Genomic DNA, 23682 nt, shown 5'->3' with positions numbered 1-23682 from the left:
CACTTACAAACATAATCACGCCCTGTGCCCTTTCTCTCGGCCCAGAAGGCACTCCTACAGGGCATTTTAGGCTTTTCTCTCTCCTGTGACTCTGGCCTCAGAGATGATGTGAAAAGTTGTTTAGTTTACTTTAACGTAGAGCTAGGGTTCATAAACATGTTGGCCTTTCTGAAGAGAGAAGATTAAAATGTAGTTTCTGTCTCTACAAAATATCTGTAATTAATTCTTTCCAGCAAAAAAGACCTCTTAATCGCATCGTGATTAACAAGCGGCAAAGAACGCTCAAGACTAAGCTACCCCACGGCTTTCACTCCGTCTCAGTGAGAAAAGCCATCGTGTTACTTCTGAAGTGACTGCTTCACACTTGAGAAAGAGCACCATGTAAACAAAAACTAAAACGCATAGAACATTCTTCACAGAATACATTCCACATTCTTCCTATTACAATGAAGCAGAAAATCAAACAGTAATAAACAAAGCTTACATTTCTTGAAAACTTGCACCTCTGTTTTCCCAAAAAGAGACTTGGCCTTTTCATAATCGTTAATAACCACATCATAATCACCCTGTAAAATAAAGAAACATTTTGGAGACTGTCAGTAAAGTTAACGAAGAAATTTGGCTGAGATAAAAACATCTTAACAACTCTTTAAAACCGCTGGCACCTAGGACCACGGGCACATGGACCCGCGCCCACCTTCTGAATGTTCCTCTCAATGTTCAGAGGGAGGTTGAAGAGGAACTTGAACCTCTGCAGCACGTTGAGGGCGTTCCTGGTGGAGTCGGCCTTGTCCTTCCGCCCTAGGACTTCTTGAAACAACGTGTCCGCCGTGTTACTTGCTCCTATTTTAAAAGGACAAAAAGAAACTTAGATAAAAAGTTACTTTAATCTGAAAATGTGTAACTGGGCAAAAGAAACAAAACGTCAGACTGCTACTGTACTTGACGTTAAAACTCAACAGACTTTTCCGAAAGTCAGCATCATCGCAGGTCTTCTACGGTCTGCTAAAATGCAACTTCCATTTTGCCTGGTAAGTCTCTTCAATGTTAAGAATGGCATCCAATTAAGAAGAACCATGCTCACCAGGCCCAAATAAACTCTCCACTGCGAACCTACATTTATTTTAGCTGCTCTTCTAAATTTGACAGTAATCATGGCCCCTTAAGTTATTTCACTAATTCAGACAACAGGTTAAAACGCATATTCACACGTGTGCATACACAAGTAACTAGTTAATTCTCTTGGTTCGGTATCTACATACCCATGGTAATAAAAATAAACAAGGAGGAGTTTTTCAAAAAAAGTTGTTCAAAAGAAATACATAGACCTAACCCTATTTCTCAGTAAAATTCTCTATGTAGCAGGCTCAAAATTATACAAGCAATTTAAAATAAACTTTAACACACCATCGTAAGTATTTCTTAAATCAGCTGATTCTTAATAACGTGATACGCAAACTGGGCATTATATACACATATATATAAATACATACACATTTTACCTAACAGACCTCAAACTATATGAATCACTGTAATGAAAGTTCATTTAAAGCAAAGTTTACTGTGTACAAAAATAGTTAAGCTTTCTCAACTTATGAATGATTTTTAATTAGCTGCAAGGAAAGGGGAGAAAAAAGATAAACTTCTTTGGCCGTCTGATCACTGCTCATGAAAGTTTCTACATTTTTCTGGTCCAGTGACTGTACTTAAAGCAAAGATGAAGAAACGCCTTCGGTCTCGCTGGGCGGGGGCAGGCTGCACTCCCGGGTCCACACCGTGGGTGGTCGTCTTTGGAACGTAACTTTTATCTAACTGCTGGTTAAATTCTGTTGAAATTTTAAAAGCCTGATATAAAACCTTTGTTTTGTCAAGATAGCTGTTTTCACCACGTGCTATTTAATGTAGAAAACGAAGTTTCTACTAGGAGAAACAAAAATTCCCTTCTTGGCACCAAACCACATCGTGGTGAATAACGAACACTGGAAATCTGATTAGGGCTTAAAGGTATTTTTCTTGGAAGAAAATTATTATTAAGCATTGTTTTTATCATTTAAAAATATAAACTTCATGAATTGAGGCTTCATAAATGAATAGACACGTGAATATTCTTAAAAGTTTGATTACCTACGTGTGCGCTGCGGATGTTAAATCCCCAAGCCCCTTTTTTTGGACAGTGAAGGAATTTGGTGCAAAAGTGTGAGCTCAAAATTAGACTTTTCTCATCTTATTTTAAAGGTAATAGAAGAATACCAACTAGTAATTCTAATGCCTCTAAAAAGTGTGAAAGTAAGTTCAGGTAGAAAATCCACTTAAAATTAAATCAAATACAGACATTATTTAATGCCAAACATTTACTATGAACTATGAAATTACAGACTATAAAACTATAATTTATTACACAGAAATGGATACACAGAGGATTTTAATTTATGCACAGGAAAACTCTACGTTATGAAATTGTAAATTCTGTCCAGAAATTGTTCTGCTGTGAACTTCACTGCATCACCACAAGGTCTGGGGAGTTCGCAACTCCAGTAACTAGGTGACTGCGCCCGTTAGTGAAGTACGGGGGAGCAACGCATCAAGCCTGGTGGCAGCAGGTAAGAGCCAGCATTCGCTGCGGGAGCCTGAGGACAGAGGGCCAGGGCCCTCGGGAGCCGAAGAGCCTCCACCCGCCCCTCCAGGATGCCCGCCCAGTGCGATGCCGAGCAGCCCTGGGCACGTCCACACCTGAAGACTGTCCCCCATCTCGCAGGGACAGTGACGGCACGGCCTCGGTGACGGCACACTCAGCACCGACAGCAGTGACAGCGGCCCCGGGGCTGGGCCGACAGGGCAGTGGCCTTCCCCACCGTGTCAGCCGGGACAACGTGGAGGGTCCTGCGGGCTCCGGGCCACGTGCAAGCAGAGACAGACATACGTTGCTCATCACCCAGACGCCAGGCCTGGAAGTGCCTCTTGGCAGCAGGTGGGGCCAGGGGTCCGACCGCCAGTGCTGGGGCGCAAAGCTGCTGACGCCGTGGACGCCGTGACGCTCAGACGCCTCACCACAGAGAAGCGGGGCCGCGTGTTGACCACATCTCAACAGAGCTGGGCCAGGCCAGCACCGCATATTCACCAGACTCACACCTGCCGCCTGACCTCACTCCCTCACGATGGGAAAAACCACGATTGTCCAGAAGCCAGCGTCTAGAAGGACTAGCCTGTGGTTCTGACGGCGCTGCGTGGCTTCAAGCACGTCCACCGCAGTAAACGCTAAGCTCTCTCCTGTCTGTTTCCTGCGCTGCACCTGAGACAGGACCGCAGGGTGGAGTCCGCTCAATGTGAGCCGGGGGGGCTGCAGCAAGGCGCTCCCCCACAGACCCCGACACAACTCACCCCAGGAATACACAAGCCGAGTAAGATTTAAGGTGACTGTAGCACGTACGCTTAAACTCACAGTAAAACCAGGGTACCAAGGTCCTGAGCAACCTACTGTGTGTCTCATTTCTCTCAACAGATTCCAGAGAGCGGCCGGGAGGGCAGGTCGTCATCACCAGTCACCAAGCACCTGCTGCAGAGCCAGGCCTGGCGCTGGGGCTCCACGCCCCACACTGCGTGGACACAGCTGGAATCTCGGCTGAGGGCGGGGGACAAGCCGTCCACCCGGCTCCCAGGAGCATCACTCCCAAATCTTCCCAGCTTGTGTTCAGGACCCTCAGCTCTGTGGCCTGAAACCAGCCGCAGTGGGAGTTTAACACACGGGGACGCCAGCATTACAGGTAGCTTTCTCTTTCTTTCTCTTCTGGAATGCCAGTCATTAAACATTTACCAGCACAGCCCTGAGCAGGGGTCAGTTCCCTTTTTACAAACGGGACTCTTACTGACATTCCTCAGTGTTCTAGGTCCTTGGCTTCCTTCTTCTTACTGTACACACAGCACTTGGGAAATCATTCGGTCCTGGTGACTCCCAAGGCTCCATCTCAGACGTGCCCGTCAGCTTCAGACTTGTCCTTGCATCTTCACATACACATACGGAGACAATCCTCTTGAACGACTTCGCCCATCACAGAGGAGGTGCTCGTTCTGAGCCAGCCCACAGGCGGAGTCCAGTCTTCCTGGGGGGAGGACTCAGACCCGCGAGAGCACGCCTGTGACAGACCGAGTCCCTCCGAAGGGGCCCCGAGGCAGAGCGGGGGCACATGGGGGGTGCGCACAGGGCAGGAACCCTGAGTCCAGGCAGGCGGCGGGGCTGGCTTTAGCCAAGGACAGCGGAGAAATCGACCCTCAGACCCTCGGCCCACCTGCCCCTGCGAAGAGCTGAGGAGGCAAAGGGGAAGAAGACGCCATGGGGGAGAAAGACGTCTCAGCATCCAGGGCCCTCCCAGCCCCCACGGAGCGTGGGCGCCCCACACAGCCCACCCTGGCCCTTGCTCCACGCTGGGCCTGCTCCAAGAATTCATATCAAGTCCTCTAAAATCCTCAAGGTTCAAAAGCACATACCACTTCTTAAGGCATTTAAACTTGCTCTGGTCCCCATGAGACAGGCACCACGTTAACCCCCGTTTACGGTGCAGGCCACTGAAGCACAGAGGTCCCTCAACTTGCTCCCCGCAGCCCAGCAGGAGGCAGGGGACGGCCATGGTCCAACCCTTGGGAGTCTCACACTCAGCGGGCCCAGACCAGCTTACTTCTGTCCTCTCAGCTCCTCGGCCCCAGACCGGCCCCTCTTCCTCTGGGGGATGCCAGTCAGGAGTTCGTCACGGCCGCCTCCTTCCCCTTTGTCCCACATCTGTCCAGTGACGCTGCGCCCTCACTCCTCAACGCCCACCCTCCCCCACTGCCTGCACCCGGGGAAGGTCCCCCACAATTCTCCGGTCTCTGTAGAGCCCCCTTCTCACCCATTCTCCAGGCAGAATGTGACCCCTATTTAAAAGCCACCCAGAGCTCCCCACTATCTCAGGACGAAGACAGACCCCACAGAGCAGCACAGAAGGCCGGTCACCAGCGGACCCTGCCCACCGCAGCCTCCCTCTGGCTCCCGCACACCCGCCCCCCTGAGCCTCGCCCTGCCTGGAACCCACTGTGTCCACCCAGTCCCACCGTCCAGCCAGTGTCGGTCTGCCCGGCTGCTGCCTCCTCCTCCCTGAAGGCTCACGGCCCTCGCCTGGTGTCCACGGGGTCCACTGCACTTTTCCACTGGGGGCCCAGGCTCCGGGATTCACGCCAGTGGAGCATCACCGCACAAGCTTAACCACCTGCCGCTCTGTCCCGACTCCTCACTGGATTACACACTCTCAGAGGAAAACACAAGCTCTCCCTCCTGCTTCCGGGACGGAGAGCACAGGGGCTCACAGAGCAGGACCAGAGGCCGCCTCGGAGTCAGCGCCCCGACTCTGCTCCGAGCGGGGCGGGACGGTGTGGGCCCGCGTCCCGGACCGCACCAGGGGCCGGGCAGCTAAACCGAGCAAGCCAGCCTAGCCACTGAGGGAAAATTACAGTTGTCCCGTGACTTCTGCAAACTTTTGTTGAAACATGAAGAACTCACTGCTGGTTCCGAGTAGGTAAAGAACAAGTCAGTAAAACTAGTTTTTATATAGCATACGATAATTTAAAACATCAGAAACACTGAAAATTCAAGGCTCCAATTTCTTTGTAAAAAAATTATCAAGATGCCTGCCTTCTTTTCTCATCACAAAACCTACATGACAGTCTTCTCTACGTTCCGTCAAACGACCGATCACGCCACTTCCTGAATCTGCTGTAAAACGTCACGGGCCCCTCTCAGTGCTCCGGCCAGCGTCGCCCCTCGGGGACAGCCTGCCCCGCCACACCGTCCTGGCTCCCCCTCAGCCTGTCCCTCGAGTCTCCCATCCCAGCAGCCGCTACGTCTACGACTCCAGTCCTCCAGACGTGAACCCACTTACAGCCGTCTGCTGATGCACATTCAGCCCTGTGGGCCGACCCCCTCTTCCGAGTCTCCATTTCTGTAAGACGTCCGTGAGCTGCTCTCTGGGAGACGAGGAGGCCACACACAGACACGCGCTGCAGTCTGAGCGGGACCTGGCAAGATGTGTGCAGGAGTCCCCCAGACTCCACTGGAAGAGCAGCCAGGTGTCCGTCACCGACGGGCACTCAGTGGTCTGCACGGCTGGCAACCCCGTGTATGCTTCATGCAGCTGTGGCGGGAGCCCTGGTCACTGAAAGCGTGTGCACACGCTCCAAACCACGCCAGCAAAGTCTGTCTCCAGATTAGACATAAGGTCAGAGCCAGATTTCTAGACACAAACCCCAGCCCTGCCGCTTAACACTTAACGCTACGTTAGGGAATGCATTTAATCTTTCTGGACTTCAGAGTTTTCCATCAGTAAGATGGAGACAACAGTGCAGACCTCGCAGGGTTCTGTGGGGCTAAACATCTGCGCACAGTGTAGAGCAGCACCTGACCCCCTAGCAGCGCAGATGCTTCTGCCGTTACGGCTGCAACGTAAGCGCCTGTGCCGCGCTGTCTGCACCCGCACCGCCCACCCGGGCAGCATGGCCCCACGGGGCACTGCAGCCCAACCCCGAGTTACTAAAATTAAGTAAAAACTAAACATGAAGTTCCTCAGCGACCGGCCCCATGCTGTGTGCTCCGCAGCTCCACTTCTGCCACTGCGGACGTTCTGCTGGGCAGCGCGGGCCTGCTCCTGCATAGGTGACAGCACAGAGCTGCTCCACGGACTCAGCAGAAATTAACCGTCATCACTTCGCTGGCTTGAAATCAAGAAGGAATTACTAAACACAAAGGCAAACATAGAAACGTATCAGTGAAAACAGAAAAGAACTTCAACGAAAGGCTTCAACGCAGACAAACTCTTCATAGAGTGGGCTTGGCTCCTCGAAGTCAACGTTACCTTTTGAAACTTAGTGAAAAACGTTGCCCTAACTCAAAGCTTTCATTTAAAATCACTCAGCAAAAACACATGTAAGTTGGAACATAACTGCACACGAGACTGAAGCGTTAGTAACAACGACACCCCTCTGACATAATGTCTGCGTCTGGTCCTGGGCTGCCCAGCTCCGGCAGGGTGGCGACCAGGGCGCACCGGGCGGGCAGGGGACGCGACCCTGGGGCCGCAGTCGCGGCCCCTGCCGCTCTGCCTCCACCCCACCCCGCACAGCACTTCCGCACAACTGGCCTTGTAAATAAATGGTGACTTCTCAGACAGGAAAAAGGAACAAGGAGACATCTCAAGGCAAAGTGATGATAGTAGTAACAACAAGTGACCAAAGGGAAAATACGCCAGGGCCGGTCAACTTGCAACCTTGCTTTCCGGGGAAACCAAACGCCGCACGCGCTTGTGGTTAAGAGCAGGAGAGCCCTGGGCGTCGCCGTGCCCTGCCGAGTGCCGCTGCCCGCGTGGAGGGGAGCGCCGCCCCTCCGAGTCACGAGCGCTGGAGCAGGGCTGATTCCCCCGGCGAGCGTTTCCCACAGCAGCGTGACAGCGGCTGGGAGCCAGGGCGCCAGAAAAAGGGGAGGTGGACGGGCCCCAGAGTGCGTGTGTCAGCTTTTCTAGGCCGACAGTGCTCACAAAGTACCTCGGGGTCGGAAACACTCTTAAGTACGCAGCTGCCTCAGATCTGTTCTGGAATCAGGCAAGGCGTAAACGGCCCTAAGTGACCAGACGGCAGTGAGCACCTGCCGTTCTAGGCGCCAAGGTTCTCCGCGTGGACGCTGGCAGGTGCGCGAAGATGCTCTCTCAGGGTCTGGTCCACGACAGACCTGGCCACCGCCTAGCAGTTTTCCATCTCTGACGGTGCTGTTTATACACTGACCTCCTTCACGGCAGCAAATGTTACTTCAGACGTAAACTGGCTCGCTCTCAAATGATGATGTCTCATAAACACAACGCAACAGAAAGAGAACATCCATTTTCAACGTCTGTATCCCCTTCGTGTTCATTAAGTCATTACCATTTGGAAGCAAATACTGAAATCACTTGCTGCCTGTCCCGTGAGCCCAGGTCCCCACAGGCAGCTCAGGGCTGTGGGCAGAACTTACTGTTCAGAACGTCCTCCAGCCTCTGCGTCATGGACCCCCCTACTCTTTCTGTGCCGTCCGCCTCCAGTTTCTGATGGATGGCTAGAAAAACAGTGGAAACACAGGCTGCTTTAATGGGTGGGAAAACAGTACATTAAAATCACGTTTTTAAACAGCTTTAAAAATGGTGCTTTTTCACTGCTGCAAAGAAGCACAAACAGGCAAAAACTCTGCACAAACCCTGCAAGGTGACCAGCGGCCCGGGTCTACGTCACGGTGGTCTGACACTATGAAAACAGCACGTGATACGTGTGCTTAGCTGCCTGACCCTCAAGACAAGTGGCAACGAATGAGGAAGAAGCTGGATGAGGAAAGTGAGGCTTAAGCAACTAATATCTTTGGTATCTGGTCACAGGAAAGTCGTTATTTCTCAGTTTAACCAACTGCAAAATAGAAAATACAGCTATTTTAAGTCCATAAACCTCAAAACACCTAACTCCAGCCCTGGGACATACACGGCTAAAGGCACCCCGCTCACGCCCTACTCGTTCTAGCATTCCTTCCCTGGGCGCCAGGAGACAGCCAGGGACAGCAGACACACCGGTCTGTGGATGGACTGACCACACTGGCAGTTTCCGCCGTTCCTGACACACGTCTGAATGGTTCTGACACAGTACTGGAAAATCACTAATGATTTATATTTTGAAACCTGTCCCACCTGCTAAAGAGAGAGGAGGCTGTAAGCAGAGCAAGTCAGGCTTGCCCGCGTGAAGCATCGGGAAAACTTCAAAACAAACAGCAAATGACAATTTCAAATCCAAAACTGTGACACGGTAAAAACAATAAAAACAGCAAGGGCGGGTGTTAACCGGGGCACGACCGTGAGCAGGACACCGTGTGAGTTTCCAACACGTCCCTCACCTTGTCAGAAGCCAGTGATGAGGTCCTCATGTCACTTATGCTTCACAAGGGGGAAGCCATGGCTCTGTGACGTTAAACAAGGTGACCAAGGCCACAAAGCCACGCCCAGAATCGGAGCCCAAGCAGTCTGACGCCAGGACAAAAGGCTTCACCCTGTCCTGCCCCCACGCACGGGCAGGTGACGCGAACTGCCTAAGCCTCTGTTTCCACTTCTTAAAATGGGGAAGGCAGACTTGTCAGTGGGGAACCGCATTCAGGTGCAAGTAAGAGACCTCTCTGCAGGTCACAGGCGCTGGAGCAGCAGGTCATGTTTCACGGCTTGCTCCAGCGCCACCGAGAGGCGTCACAGCCAGGACTCCTGCGCGAGAGCTGCTCTCTGACACTGACTCCTCGGGAGGGGCTTACAGGTTCCACCCTCGACCCACCAGCCCTGAGTGGCACATTCATGGGGAAAAAAGAAATCTGTCTAACGAGCAAAATAGACGTGCGTTTCTTTAATCAACTTTAATTTAGTTGATTTCCCTTCACTCACTGGCTAAGAAATTCTGGGTCAAATGTGCCATGGACACGTTCTCAGTGCGTGGCAACCTCTACTCCTCTGCTTCTTTTAATTAGGTTCTAATCCTAATTGTGTCCTTTTTTACAGTTTTTGTAAAACAACCTCAAAGTTTGTTTGAAATTCTAAAACAGACTGCTTCTCTGCTGAAGAAACACATTCACAGGAAAAAAAAAAAAAACATGGGGGTAAAAAACCCAGCCACTTTCTTTTTAATTGTCTTGGTTGGTTTAGGAATGAAAAGAAAGTTGTTTCTTTAACGTTTCAAATCTGGATTATGTGGTGACATAAAACATTTCCACATAGCTAGAACTTCTTAAGTTAAATTGAAAAGAACTCTTCAATCATTAAGGGAAGGAGATAAAAACGCCTGGGTATTAAAAACCAAAACTAGACCGCTGGATCCTGATGCAGGGGAAGCCGCCGTGGTGCCGCCAGCCGGGCTGCAGGGACAGGCGTTCCGAGGTGTCACAGCTGACCGCAGCCCTGCCCGGACGCTGCCTCCTAAGCCCTCGTGCTCAGCAGGTCACAGCCCTTTCCTGCCGCAAGTGGCTCCCCGCCCACTGCCGCCCAGCAGACCTGCCAGGTGTCAGCCAGCACGAGGACCAAGAGACACTGGGGTCTGACCAAGGCAATCCTGTTTTCCAGAAAATGAATCCAAATAACCCAATGCCTGGTTCACTGGACCTTTACTCTCTCTGAAACATTTTAAAAAAGTAACTCAATAAGCAATGCAGTCCACAATCACAGGCTTGTGGTTTCTAACCTATTACACCTTAAATATGTGAAGTAGTTGAACATCATACGCCTAATTTTGGAAAACAAAAAAGCATGTACATAAAAGTTCTATTCAAAGAAAAAGCAGTTACAGAAAGACTGCCTACGATTCACTAAAACTGTTTCTTTTATTTAACTGTCTAACAGAACATGGTCGTCAAATTTTCCAGTTTCAATAAAAAAAATTCATCATTCTGCCTGCGCATTTACATGGTGAGCAGTGAGGAGCGGTGTATGTGCGGCGGGGGTCGGGCACACGGGGCCCGCGGCCTGGCCCCTCGCCCAGTTAGCACTACTGCCGGTGTGGGGCAGGTCAGGTGGCAACTAGCTCTCTGCGCAACAGACAGCAGTACCATGGGCTTGGGGGCCACCCGGGGCCTCTACCTCACGTTCTTCTTCTCCCTCGCTTTTTGAAACAACTTTGAAAAACCGGCATGTTAAGCGCCCGGGGTGCACAAGACAAGCGTGGCCTGACTGGCCCAGGCGCCAACCCCAAGGGTGATGCTGAACCAGGAGCCCAGGCAGCGTCAGGGTGAGGTCCCCGAGGACGCAGATTTATGCAGAGCTTCCCAAACGTTCAGGTTTTTACCGCCTACTCTGCCAAACTCTTACCAGCGTGGCCAAATCAGGTACCAACCACATCTAACTCGGTTAGTTAATCTGTGAGCCCTTTCCTTCCTCAGTTGTACTGAAAAAATAGAATGATTCCAACTGCTCCTTACAGACTGGCAGGTATGGCGGGTCCCACTTAGACAAGCGGGCCCCGGAAAACCATCCTGCCCAGACCACCTTCGTCTTGCTCGCCGCTCACTCTGCCTGGGCCGCCTCCCTCGGCCGCTCCTCACCCAGGCGACCCCGGAGAGGGCAGTTCACACAGGCTGGGCCCACCGCACTCTCGCAGGAGCAGGCGGTACTGCTGCACACGCCACTGAGAACAGGTGACTGGACAGGGGAGGGTCAGAGGCCCTTCCTGGTGAGGAAGCCCCGCAGCCTCAAGAACTGGAAGGGAAGGCGAGCGACAGCCACAGAAACTGAAGGGTGGTGCCCGGGCAGTTCCGCAGGACACAGTGAAGAAAAGACCAACCGTAAGCGAAACACACCGAGGTTATGCTCGGCAGGTCCCTTACGCCAGACACACTTCCTGTCAAGTTCCAGCTAAGACACTCACGGGAACACAGGAACAGAGACAACAGCACAGAAGCCTGAAGATCAATAAAAGCCACACAAGAGGGCAAGAGCTGCTAACTGTGCACCCGACTGGGACGGGCTGGAAAACTCTCAGGACTGCGCGTGAAAGAGCCCCTCAGTCGAGAGAGGAGCACAGGCGACACCAGAAGGCAGAGGAAGGCGTCTGTGCAGCCGCCTGCCACACAGGCTGGCCCGGACCAGACACCCCTTCAGACCTGCTCCCGGCTCTCCTCAGGACCGCCGCCCCGCTCCCGCAGCCAACAGTGTCTACGTGCGGAGCCCCAGGGAACGCTCTGGACGCCGCGCGCGAGTGGACACGCCGCGCGGCTGGCTCCTTGGCTACCAGCCAGGTCAGTGTGGCCGCGACTCCCCCGGGAGGGCACCTGGACCTGGCGTGGAGCTGCCTGGCCTGCCCCAGCATCCTTCCCAGGCTGAGCTGCAGCAACCCGTCACTGGGGGGACAGAGCTCCGCGAGCCCTGCCGGGCCTCCTCCCCCAACCACAGTCCTGCCACAGTCCTGGGAATCGCCCCAACTGCACAGGCACTGTCGTCGTTATTGCCCTGTAACGTAGCGCTGATGCCAAGAGAACTCAAGCCGAGGCTGCAAAGTGAGTACGTCCCCCACACAAGGGAAACCTGACAGAACCAAAATTAGAGAGGGAGATTTGCCTGGCATGTTACTGAAAATAACCTAGATTTTAAACCGTGCAATGAATCAGCCACTGATAATAACGCATCAACCAGCGTGCCCTGAGGAGAACACGCAGTCACAGAGAACGGAGGCGCCTCAAGACACACATTTTCCGTCCATTATGCAGTCGGACAAGAAACTGACTTTAAAAAACAAACTACCAGATCAAAGAGAAAAATTAGAATTTCAGATTTTAAAAACACGAAAAAAGGCATAACCTAAGAATCATTCTAAATAAAGGAAGTAGGACACACAAGTGAACAAAGCTGACCAGAACAAAGCTGGGCCTCCCACGTGAACTTCAAAGGATTTAAAAGATAAAAATCAGGGCCCAGACACTCTGCCACAGGTCACCTAACCCCAGCTCCCATCTGGGCACTCACATTCACTCCTGCTGAGACCTCCCTTCTCCTGCAAAGGCAGAGCTGTACCAGATGCCCCGCCGACAAGGCAGAAGTCAGCCAGGCATATCTGGCCCAGGAGCAGCAGGGTTTTAAAAACGGAAGCGTGTCTGAACTTGAACAACACAAATTAATTTAAAGAATGCAGTCTTTCGGAACTGAAGGTGTGGCCCCTCAGTCTACGGTTAGGGCCACAGGTTCTGAGCTACACAGGCACCTGGCTACAGGTATGTTTGTCTCTAAGAAGAACAGCGCTAACTTTTCCTAATGTACTTCACTTTCTACTAGATGAGCTGCCCTGCTTCTGCCTCACGCAGCTTCCCTGCACGCAGGGAAAGGTGGCTGTCGCGTGGGGCTGGTGGGGGGAGGGCCACAGGAAAGGACACGTCACCACCACCAGTCTTCCCCAGACCAAACGCCAGCGGATCACACCTGCAGAAGGAGCCCCACGTGCAAGACATTCATGGCTATAAAAGGACTTTGAGAACTCCAGAATTTTATCCGTTAGTGTTTAATTCCTCATCGGCCCTGGGCGCTGGGCAGGGCGGGAAGGCAAAGTGGCCTCCTATGTCACACATGTCTGCCAGCCAACAAAGCCTCAGGGACAAATGCTGAAAGCACCAAGCAGCCAGCCTGCAGCAGAGACGGACGGCCACGGTGGATGTCTGCTCTGCGGACCCGCCCATGGCACAGCCCATCAGCACCCTGCGAGCAGGTGCTGGCTCAGCTGGGGACGCCCCACAGATGCTCTGGGGCCACCTTACCTGAGAGGGCGTCCTGGGCCTCGAAGAAGGTACTGAGCCCCCCTTTCACGTATGCCAGGCTTCCCTCGCTCTTCTTGTTAGCCTGTCTCTTCAGGTGGGTGACCGCTCCCTTGAGCTGCTCAAAACTGAAATGAGACGAGGAAGCCAGAAGGTAGCGTCAGGTGTACAGTGCTGACATCACTTAAGAAAGAAGCAGACTGAGACCGCACGGAACTACACGGAGCCGAGCTTTCAGATTCTTCCCCGGACCTAACCCCTTGCTCACCGTGGAGGCCAAGGTTACAGTAGCTGCACGAGGTTTGCAGCCTCAGATGTCAGGCCCCCAGGAAGTGAACACACGGACGGGTATTCCCACAGTCCGTGCCCAGCATACACGTGTTGTGCCAGGTAAGGGGTTCTGGGCACCACCTCCCGCCGGGGAGGCCTGGACCATGCGCTGCTGGAGCTGCCTGAGGCAGGGCTCCAGGGACGCCCGCTGCTGGGCCCTGGACGCAAGCTGCTCTCTCCACATCAGTCCCACCACTAACAGTGCAACTACAGAAAACCTGGGGGTTGACTCACAATTCAAAGAACTAAAAAGACCACAACATTTCATCCTTACATCTCAAGCAGAGGAAAAATAGGCCTCTGTATTTCAGAAGTTTTATTTCCATCTGAGCTAAGAAAATCTGGCTATAACAGACAGAATACAGTCCTGAGTGGCTCAGTGGCCCTACACAGAAAGCAGATCAACTCTGACTTATACCAACAGACAAGCACATTCATAATATGAAATCAGAACCATCTTACATAATGAAAGAGTTCAGACATTGGCTCTAAAAAGTCTCAGGTCAAACGTATTCCAGGTCTATACCAGCTGTTTCTCATGTTTTCTATAACAGTTTTCACCCTAATAGGTCAAGGAAGACTTTCTCCTATGGTTTACTTTAACAAATTGACGTCAAGAATACGTATTTTTAGCAATAAACCATTCATGTACTCAAACATTTTTACTAAATGCAAGTGTTTTAGGCCAGTTCTGCTCTTGCAGAGATGGTACAGCTACAAAGGAGCACTTTAATATAAACCTGTCTATTTTTTGGCTAATTTAAGCCACATCTTTGCAAAATGATAAACCAGCTCATCTTCCTTTGCTCTCTGGTCAGGGAAGGAGGTGTGCTCCTTGTTTTGACACAGGACTCAAGAATTCTGTTATGGGGGGTGGGGGGCATTGCATAGGACACAGCCGAGACTTCACACAGGTTCCATGGGTGGCGTAAATAATGAAATAGAGAGCAACAACATGCTAGTAGGAAACAGGAGCCTCTAACTGATGGTCCCATCTGGTAAATAAGGAAACAGAGACCCAGACAGATGCTCACAAGCTCACCCAAGGTCAAAGGGCTGCTGAGTGGCAACGCCAGAGGAAACCCTATTACCACGTATCTGCTCAGCTGCATCCGTGAGACTCTGAGGCACAGCTCAGTGTCCACTAACCCGGTGTGGGAGTGAGACCCTGCGACACTCCAGCGCCCACTCACCTGGTGCTGGAGTGGTTCTCTATCAGATACCAGGCAGCCGAAAAGTTCTCACTCGTAAAATCAGCACTCATTCCAGGGAACAGCGCTTCCAAGTCCTTCTGGGGAAATTTACCTCTGAGGGAGAAAAAAAGGTTTAAAATATATTTCAAGTGCGCTCGCTACAAAGATGGAACAGTAATAAACATGAACACCAACCGCTACAATTATACACACTTAGGTGTTTCCAGATCTCGGTCACAGGGAATCCTGCTGCAGTGAACATGGGGTGCAGGTCACCCCGAGATCCCGATTTCATCTCCTTAGAATAAGCACTCAGATGCAGGACTGCTGGATCGTGTGGTAGTTCTAGTTTTAATTTCCTGAGGATCCCACGTGCACCGTTAGCTGGTGACCCGACATCCATTCCCCACCGGATCAGACAAAGCCACCCGCACGGCCTGGCACTCGTCCCGCCCGAGTGTGAACACGGATCACTCGGAGCAAGCGTGCCCTCTGTGCCCCTCACTGCTGGGGTTGTGTTCTGACCAACAGCATCCAAAGAAAGAGCTGTGGAAGCATCTCCGGGAAAGGTTCCCATACTGTTAAGGAAAATCAAGAAGAGACCACGTCTTTCTGCCCTAGGCTTCGCTGTGTTTTATTACCTATTGTGTATTACTATTGTTTCAACAGTATTTTTATTGTAACATGATTATTTACTACGTATTCCTACAGCTTCACCGCTAGAAATCGCTAACGTCATCCTGCAGTCAGGAAGGAAATCAGCGTCATGCCAAGGGCAGGAGACCCGCCAGCTGGGCTCCTCACGTCTCGGTGAAGTTTCCGAGCCACTGGCTCAGCCAGTCGTTGAGACCAACATCTCTGGACTTCGTATGTTACGAAAAAATAAGTATCTTTTTTGTTTAAACCAAGACGAACTTTTCTTTTCTGCTACTTACAGCTGAAGGCACCTAAAAGTAAATGTGGAACGGGAGACCTGGAGAAAGCAGACAGCCCGCCAGCGCCAGGAGGCGGTGCCGCTCCGTGGGCGCGCCCACAGGGGCGGGGAGTGCCCAACAGGGCTTGCAGGGTTGCTAAGCTTTCTGGGTAGCCTCAAGGACGCAGCTTCGCCTCCCTAAGGTGCCGTCTGCTCACGGGGACGGCAGGGCCACAGTGTCTTCCTCTTAGGAATACGCTGAGGGTGAAAGCAACGCACGCGGAAAGCTCCGCGGTTCTCGACACCAATAAACGTTCAGAAGGGTTACCTGCTGTTATTTCTATTCTTTACACTTAGTTCTTTGTATTTAACAGACTCTTTTCAAAAGCATTGTTCTATTCGATTCTCGTAACACAGTGAGTTACAGATTCCCGTTTTGCGGTGAGGAAACAGCCTCAGAGATGGGGCAAGTAAACATTCAGAACAGAAGCCGATGCTTCCGCTGTCAAATCAAGAACCTGAGAATCCTAGGCGTGGCGTAAAGTGACAGCTACAAACCTAGAAAGACAGGAATTGAGGGGGGGGGGGCGGGCAGTGACTCGGGTGTGGGAAACTGCTAACGGTCTTGACAGCAGCCTCAGCCGAGGCAGACACACTAGGTCCGGGGTGCGAAGCCTGGAGAGGTGAGGCAGGATCGTAGGCTCTGGCCCACCGAGTGCAGCCAACAGTCAGTGACAGCAAACTATGCCGAGTAACACAAACCAAAGCCACGTTCACACCAGCTGGAGGGGACAGCAGCACACAGCCCACGCTGTAACCCGTGAAGTGTTTTCGCTAAGGAATCAACCGTTTCGGAAGCTGAAGACCCATCAGAGGGCCGTGTGAGTCGAGACGGGACCTCCTGGAAGGTCCGGTCTCGGGGGACCCAGTACACGGACCACGTGGACAGAGGCAGGACGGCACACCTGCACTCACGTTCGAGTACGAGCACGCCCTGCTGACGGCCCGTGAGCCACAGGGCAGCAGAAATCCTCCTGAGAAAGCGTCCCACCAGGCACGGCATCATCGCCGCATCACCGCGGGTGCAAGGGCAGCGGAAAGCGGCTCCCACGCCCTGAGCGCATCGCTCAGACCCGCAGCTCTCACTCCAGTGCCTGCGTCCCGCTGCATTAAGTGGCCAGCTCGCTGCAGGGTGTGGGCTTCTCCTATGTTTTGGTCTCACGCCGTTTCGGGGCCGAAGGCCTGCACCACAGCCCACAGACGTGCTTCTGTGAATCCCCAAAGGCGGCCTCCCTCCCACACTCACACCAGGAGTGACTCTGCGCCTCTCCTCACTTTCTGGACGCAGCAGGAAAACGCTGCCTCTTCCTTCTGCTGGAAATCCAGCCTGGTGAGAAGCAAGACCTGCGCTGCTCACACACCCACGTGGCGCGGGACCGAGACCAGCTGGCCGCTCGGGACTGCGCCCCAGTGACAGGGGCACAGAGCAGCCACGGGCCGCACGGAGCAGGAGGGCCGTGCGCCGCTTCAGCACCCACACTCCCACAGAGCTGCTGTCTGCAAAAACATTACTTGTAAATATGCTCATGTTAGGCAAAGAGTGCTTTTAAGAAATAAAACCTAGTGAAGGCTTTTCCTTAATATGAACCAGTTTTTACCTTCTTTTACAATTTTAATGTCTCTCATAATCTAAGCAGTGCAAAGAACACATATTTGTGACGATCAGTATAATAAATCGTAAATACTGACTTTTTACAAGCAAACCTTAGTCTCAATCCAAAGCGAAGTTTTTTTTTCTGAGGAATTAGTAGCACTTTTACAGGTGTCAAGGCACCATGTGTACGCAGCATCAGGGCTGAGCAGCCGAGGGAGGCCCGTAACTGCCAGCTGGCCAGCCTGTGGTGGAAGGCGGCAGCCCACGGCGCGGGCGCCAACAGCACCGTCCTCCAGCCCTGACTCATGGCAGAGCACTCCGGCCCGGGTCACCCCCACCCGCTTCTCCTGCTCAGAGAACCAGCTGCCACGGCAGGACCCTCAGGGACCCACCCAGTACATGCGACTGCGCTCCCACAAACACCCACACTGCCACCACCGGGGGTGGTTCCTCTTCCAAAGGCAACCTCACCACTTCACTGTGGGAACTCGTCGGGACCACGGTTCTTTCTAACAAGCACTCACAATTCTTCAACAAGCGAATAATTAAATCCTGTTACTCCTTCTCTGACGACATTTTTTAAAAAATTGAAAATAGGTCCCCCCCAGCCTTTTAATTATAAAAGAAACCCAAAGTGACATTAATAGACAGAAACAAAACAGAAGGTAGACAGATAGTAAGGAAATGCTCTTAGGGATCCTCACCTGAATTGTAACCCATTCTCTATGGAGACGGAAGACTTGGACTGAAAAATACGAAGTGAGTCAGGGAAATAAGACCGACCCACATCGACGTTTTCACATCTGCTTGTCCTTTTCTATTCTCTTTTTCTAAAATAAGACTTCTCCAGCTGAGGTCAAAGAATAAAACAAATGCAGGTTTGCTGACAGAACCTTTAAAAAGTGAAAAGGAGCGTGGAGAAGCATTTTTCGGCCCAAACCGCCCTCTCCTCCTGGTTTCCAGCCCTTCCCACCCTCACCTTCGTCTTCCTGCTACCCGGGATCTGTCCTCTTCTTCTTTTGGCCAAAAACTTGTGCAAGACCTTACACAGGCAAGAAGGATCCTGGACGTCCTAACTGTCTGGAGGGCCTGCCCAGGGCCCCTGTCCACTCCCCAGGTCTCCTCTGTTCCTCGTGGAGGCTCTGCCGCAGGACACAGGTGAGGAATGACAGGGACCAGGGCGCCCAGCGGGTGAGGACGCAACTGACGGCCACGCGGTGGACGTGCTGGTGCACCTCGGCCCTCACTGCCCGGACGCCTGGCCCTGAATTCCCTCGGAACTGGTTCCCATTAACCACTGAATTAAATAATGCTCTGACACGCGTGTATTTTGCACCTGCATGAGAGTCAAGATTTTACCTTTCCAAAAGCTATCCTTTCATTATCCAGGGCTGAACAAATTATTCCTGAAACTTCCAAGTAACAGCCTGAAAGAAATATTACTGTTAATTCTATCCCATTTAAGCACCTCTTGAACTAATGTACATATACTATTTTAGATTTTACTGCAATTTATTACTCTGAAATCTCAATAGTTATTAAAAAGATTCTCTCCCAGAGCAGTGAGCAGTGAGCACGCAGGAACAAGGATCACAGTGACAATGAGGGACATGTGCTCTCGCCGGAGCTCACAGCCACCCTGTGACGCAGGCAGCCGCCTCTGCAAGTGGGGAGGCAGGGGCCGACTCCACCGCGAGGAAGTGGCAGAGCCGATTCAAGCTGAGAGAGGGCTCCGGGCTCAACCCGACCACCTCCCAGAGAAGAAGGAAAACTCTGAAGAGCTGAGCACTCACGGTGACGTTGCTTCTGGCCCGTCACCCACGTCGCCTATAGGTAATTCCAAACTGTGTGAAGGAAAGGGCTACGGGGCCTCCAGCCGAACCCCTTCATGGGCAGCAGCAGTAACAGGAGGGATGAAGACCATGGAAAGGTGAGAGGGCGCGCACAGGTGAAGAGATCAAGGAGCCAAGCTGAACACGGAGAAGTCCATTTCACGATGCAAGCATCCAACCGAGTCCAACTTCGACAGTTCTGTAGTTCTGCCTAAGGCTCAAAATTCACACGCCTTTCCTATGCCCCGTGCCTGCGTACAGAACCGATCTTCCTCACAAAAGAGCGATTCAAAGGGCCCCTGCTCCACACGTCCTCAGTGGCGGGCCCAGGAAGGAGGCTGGCACTGCAACGCACGGAAGCAGGCGTGAAAAGGTTCACTTTCAACCACAGGGCCCACTCAAGCAGGAAACTGTGCTCAGGCAAACACTGAGCGATTCCTGTTCTCTCCTGGACCCTCTCGACCCTTAAACCCTTAATTTACTGGGCACCGAAATCCTTCAGACAGCTCCCGAGTGACCCACACTGCCAACGAATTTCAGAGCGGTGACCCAGGGCAGCCCACGCTCACCAGGCCTTCTCCAACGCAGGACAGCTTCCCGAGACAAGCACTTGCCCCCTCCCTGCCAGCCAGCGGCAACCACCCCCGGTGGAAAGGCAGCTTGCTTCTGATTTCCTCGTTTTCTTCAGAGCAGGCTTAGTGGAAAGTCTTCTCCACTCCTAGAAAAACCTACAATAACACTACGGTTGAAGTGTCAACAGAACTAACTGGTCGCCTCCAGGAAGCGTTTACGGAGCGACGCTCAGCGTCACTTCGTCACAGAATCTCCAGGCCGGGAAATAAACCAGACACAACTAATGTGTTCGATGCACTGACCAAGGAAGACCCAAGGATAAGGCGCTGATCACAAAAGCTACAGAAACAGCGTGTAGAGATACCCTGATTGTGGTGGTGGTTTCATGCGTGTGTACATCTACCAAAATTCATCAAACTGTGCATCCGAAATAACGTGTAGTTTATCATTCAGGAACCATAAAGAAAAAAAGGTGTTAAAAAAAAGGAAAGGGAATTCTAGATTTGGTTCAAGACAACCTGAAAGAAAGTTAAGTCTGAGGTGACTACAAATCATATTTGAAGCAGTAAACAAAATGACAGACTACACTGGGTCTAATTATTGTAAAATATTTCCCTAAAAATGAAGCATATGAAAATTCTATTTTGACTTCACGTACCATCTAAGTATTTAAATTTACCAACTTCTAATAACACATTAATTCTCGTACCATGAAAAGTATTAGTTATTACAAACTTCAAGCTGCTTTTCCTCTTCACTAAAGGTAAGTCAAAAACTTAAAAGGTTAAGTAGTTTCTACCAAAAGCTTTAATCGGAACTCACCGCAGCAGAGCCGACCCGGCTCCAGAGAGAACACAGACGCGTCCTCAGCTGCGCTCCCAGGGCCCTGGGGCCCGACGCGCTCCCTCTGGGTGAGGAAACTTCCCGCAGCTGGACGCAAAGACAACGGAAGGAAAGCGGTACTCACGTCTGGATCTCGATGCCAAGGGGGTTGGCGGGGCGCAGCGACAGGGGCGGGGCGCCTTTACTCCTGTCGGTGCGAACGTCGTAGTAGCTCATCTCCTCCACCCACACGGCCGACTGGTCCAGGATCCCTACCGAGACAGGCCTCGAGTGAGAGCACGCTCCCGGGGCCTTTCTCAGCCTTACCATGCGGCTCCTTGTTTTAAAGACCTCGTTCAAAATGCACACAACGATAATTTTTAAAAGATTCCAGGGAACAAATGCTCCAGATTGCTTTTTTAAATGGCTGGTGGCTTAATTAAAACCACTGAGAATCTATAAAAAGGCAAAAAATAACACCTTGATTGCACTGTACATTATTCAACAGAGAAGAGAAATTAAGACTCCAAGCAAGTTCTGCTAAAGCAAACTAATTTTACAAATAAAAAAAGTACAATTAATTAAATTTCGTATACCAACAAAGCATCCAGCAATTCCTTACGCAAAGAAGTCAGTCAAACACCTTCATCGAAATGAGCAGGATATTTAGGGAGAGTGAACAAAGCACAATGTATGGAAACAGGGCCTCTCTCCCATGACAGCCCGGCGCCACCCTCCTCCACACAGCTCCTCCAGGCGCAGCGCCGCGGGCCAGGCTGCAGCAGAAGGTGGGCGGGGCCAGGGGCAGAGCGGAGGGTCAGGCAGGACCGCTGGTGACCCTCTGGCTCCACCAGCACCCCAGCTCTGCCAGGACCCAAGGAGGCTCCCCCAGCGGCCACAGCTCAGGTCCAGGTGCTCCCGAGTTCAGATCCACAAGCCTTTACTGAGCCTGCACTGTGGTACGTCTGGGGGCAGTGTCTCAGAATAAAACCAATACTTTCATGTAAGTTCTCTTTATCTGATGTATAAACATGATTCAAGATGACACTGGAGTCTGTCAAAATGTCTTTTAAGCTCCTCCAAAAACCTGAAAACAAGTTTCTGCTTTAATTTCACAGTTCAGTTTTCAAAGACATTAAATAAAAACCAGTGAACAAAAACAAGAATATTGTGTGTATATGTACATGTCTGCATACACAGGTGTACACATACGTAAGTTCCATTCTGAATCTTCCCTTAGATTCCGCAACTTTTTATGTATTAAAAACATCCAGGAATTTAAGGAAACAGTGCTGAAGAAAGGCTCTGCACTCCAAGACAGAAAACAAAAACAAGTGCCCAATTCCCTGCTTTTCCAACTGAGAGCAGCACGGCCGGGGCTGCAGTGTGCCTGGGACGTCCGTCCAGCACACAGGGAGTTATCGAGGGCTGACCACGTGCAAGTCACTGCAGGCCCACACGCGACTCTGACGTGACGTCTCCTCCAGCAGGGGCGGCCACACACATGAAGAAACACGCAAAATACTGAAGTACTGACACCCACTGTGCGGGGGCTGCGCCAAGCACGGCCACGTGTGCTCGCGGTCACTCAGCACCGGTCCCTGCACGCACCCAGAGCAGCAGTGCCAGCACCCAGAGCGGGCTGGAGCCAGCTCTCCTCCCAGCACGGGGGGCGTGTTAGGTGCGTGAAGGGAACGGGACGTGATGGGGCACCTGAGTGTCTCTCCTGGTTGGAGCTCAGAGGCACAGTGAGGTGGGCAACTTTCTGTCCGGGCCTCAAAGGACGCGGAAAGTGAGGGAAAGGAGATTATTTAGAGAGTGTTACTGCTAATTTGGCCAAATCAGGAAGATATTTCACCTCAAATCTTGACTTACCGTGGAAAGAAGCGCAACTATTGTATTCGAGACCAGGGAACTAAAATGGGCATCTCGCTGCGTCAAAGGGGCAGGTTTTACACAGAGCTCGGGATGACAGCTCTCGTAATCGCGGCCCTCGGGTTCTGCTGGCTCACTGACTGCTCACTCAGCAAGCCGCCTTTTCAAAAGCAATGCACATTTTAACCAACATCCCAAGTTCCTGAAAAAGTAAACAAACTGAACCCAAGTTCCTGGCATATGAGACTAAGTAACCGTTACACTAATTTACCAGTATTCGATTTTGCAAGACAAAGCCAGCTTTTATCTTCCTTAGAGTAAAGTCACGGAGGTGATACCTATTTTCTCAGGCTTGAGCAGCTTGAAAGAGACCGTGGAGGTCCCTCTGCCTCCGGACTTGGTCGTGACGATGATGTCGCCCCTGTCGTTCTCGGCCCGCCCCACGCGACACACGATCTTACTCGCAGATATCCACTCCGCCGTCAGGAGGCAGTTGTGCCCACAGATGGTCAGACCTGCAAGCAGAAACGCGTGTAACGAGCCCGAACAGCAGCGCCTCCGTGAAACACCGCAATCCTCCGCGCGGGACCAGCACCGAGAATAAACCCAGCAGCGGCACTCCCCGGCTCGTCGGTCACTTGTTTCTGTTCCTCAACACGCCCAGTATTATCTGCAAATAAACTACAGTCTCTGTTGATCTTCTGTCTGTTTTCCTCTGATATTTAAGACGTCTTTTAGGTTATCTTCACGTTTCTTCAAACATCGCTAGAATTAGAAAACAACGACCGTAATGACAAGCAGGCACTCCGGGTGACTAGACTTCGACACACTTGCATTGCTTTCACATGTATCAGAAGTTACTGCTATGCCAGAAGTCCAAGTTACTGCTACAAAGCTCTAAAGCTATGAATACACGCATACATCACTCCCTGAAAAAAAATGTATCCATCTTCCCGAAAACAACCTGCACACACCTGCACTGGTGTTCAGTTACAGAAGACGCTACAGAAGGGACTACAGCGGGCACCTTATTTTAAGCCTGTGAAATGCAGTGAGTGTTCTCGGGCGCTCCCGGCTACACCTTCAGTCTTCACGTCTGCCCAGCACCCCTGCACAGGCAGTCCACGCTGCCTCCGTGCTCCCCACTAGGCACTGTCGCCGGACTGCACTCTGCTCCCAAAAAGTTCAGCCCA

At 51.7% G+C, this 23682-nt stretch overlaps 1 protein-coding gene across 3 annotated transcripts in view; it reads right to left on the bottom strand.

The window, feature by feature from the left end:
• EXOC2 (exocyst complex component 2) overlaps window positions 1–23682 on the bottom strand; it is a 119286-nt gene that overhangs the window by 65587 nt on the left and 30017 nt on the right. For all 3 annotated transcript variants that reach the window (XM_072945794.1, XM_072945796.1, XM_072945795.1), the window contains 7 exons: window positions 22828–23004; window positions 20760–20886; window positions 14821–14934; window positions 13301–13425; window positions 8024–8104; window positions 698–843; window positions 485–566 (listed from right to left, as the gene is read on the bottom strand). In XM_072945794.1, coding sequence (XP_072801895.1) covers window positions 485–566; window positions 698–843; window positions 8024–8104; window positions 13301–13425; window positions 14821–14934; window positions 20760–20886; window positions 22828–23004 — 852 coding nt within the window. The remainder of the gene's footprint in view (window positions 1–484; window positions 567–697; window positions 844–8023; window positions 8105–13300; window positions 13426–14820; window positions 14935–20759; window positions 20887–22827; window positions 23005–23682) is intronic.

This window comes from Vicugna pacos, chromosome 20 (assembly GCF_048564905.1).
Source record: "Vicugna pacos chromosome 20, VicPac4, whole genome shotgun sequence".
In the NCBI taxonomy this organism is placed as follows: domain Eukaryota; kingdom Metazoa; phylum Chordata; class Mammalia; order Artiodactyla; family Camelidae; genus Vicugna; species Vicugna pacos.
The sequence above is the reverse complement of the archived record's forward strand: the minus strand, read 5'-3'. Positions and strand labels throughout refer to the sequence as shown.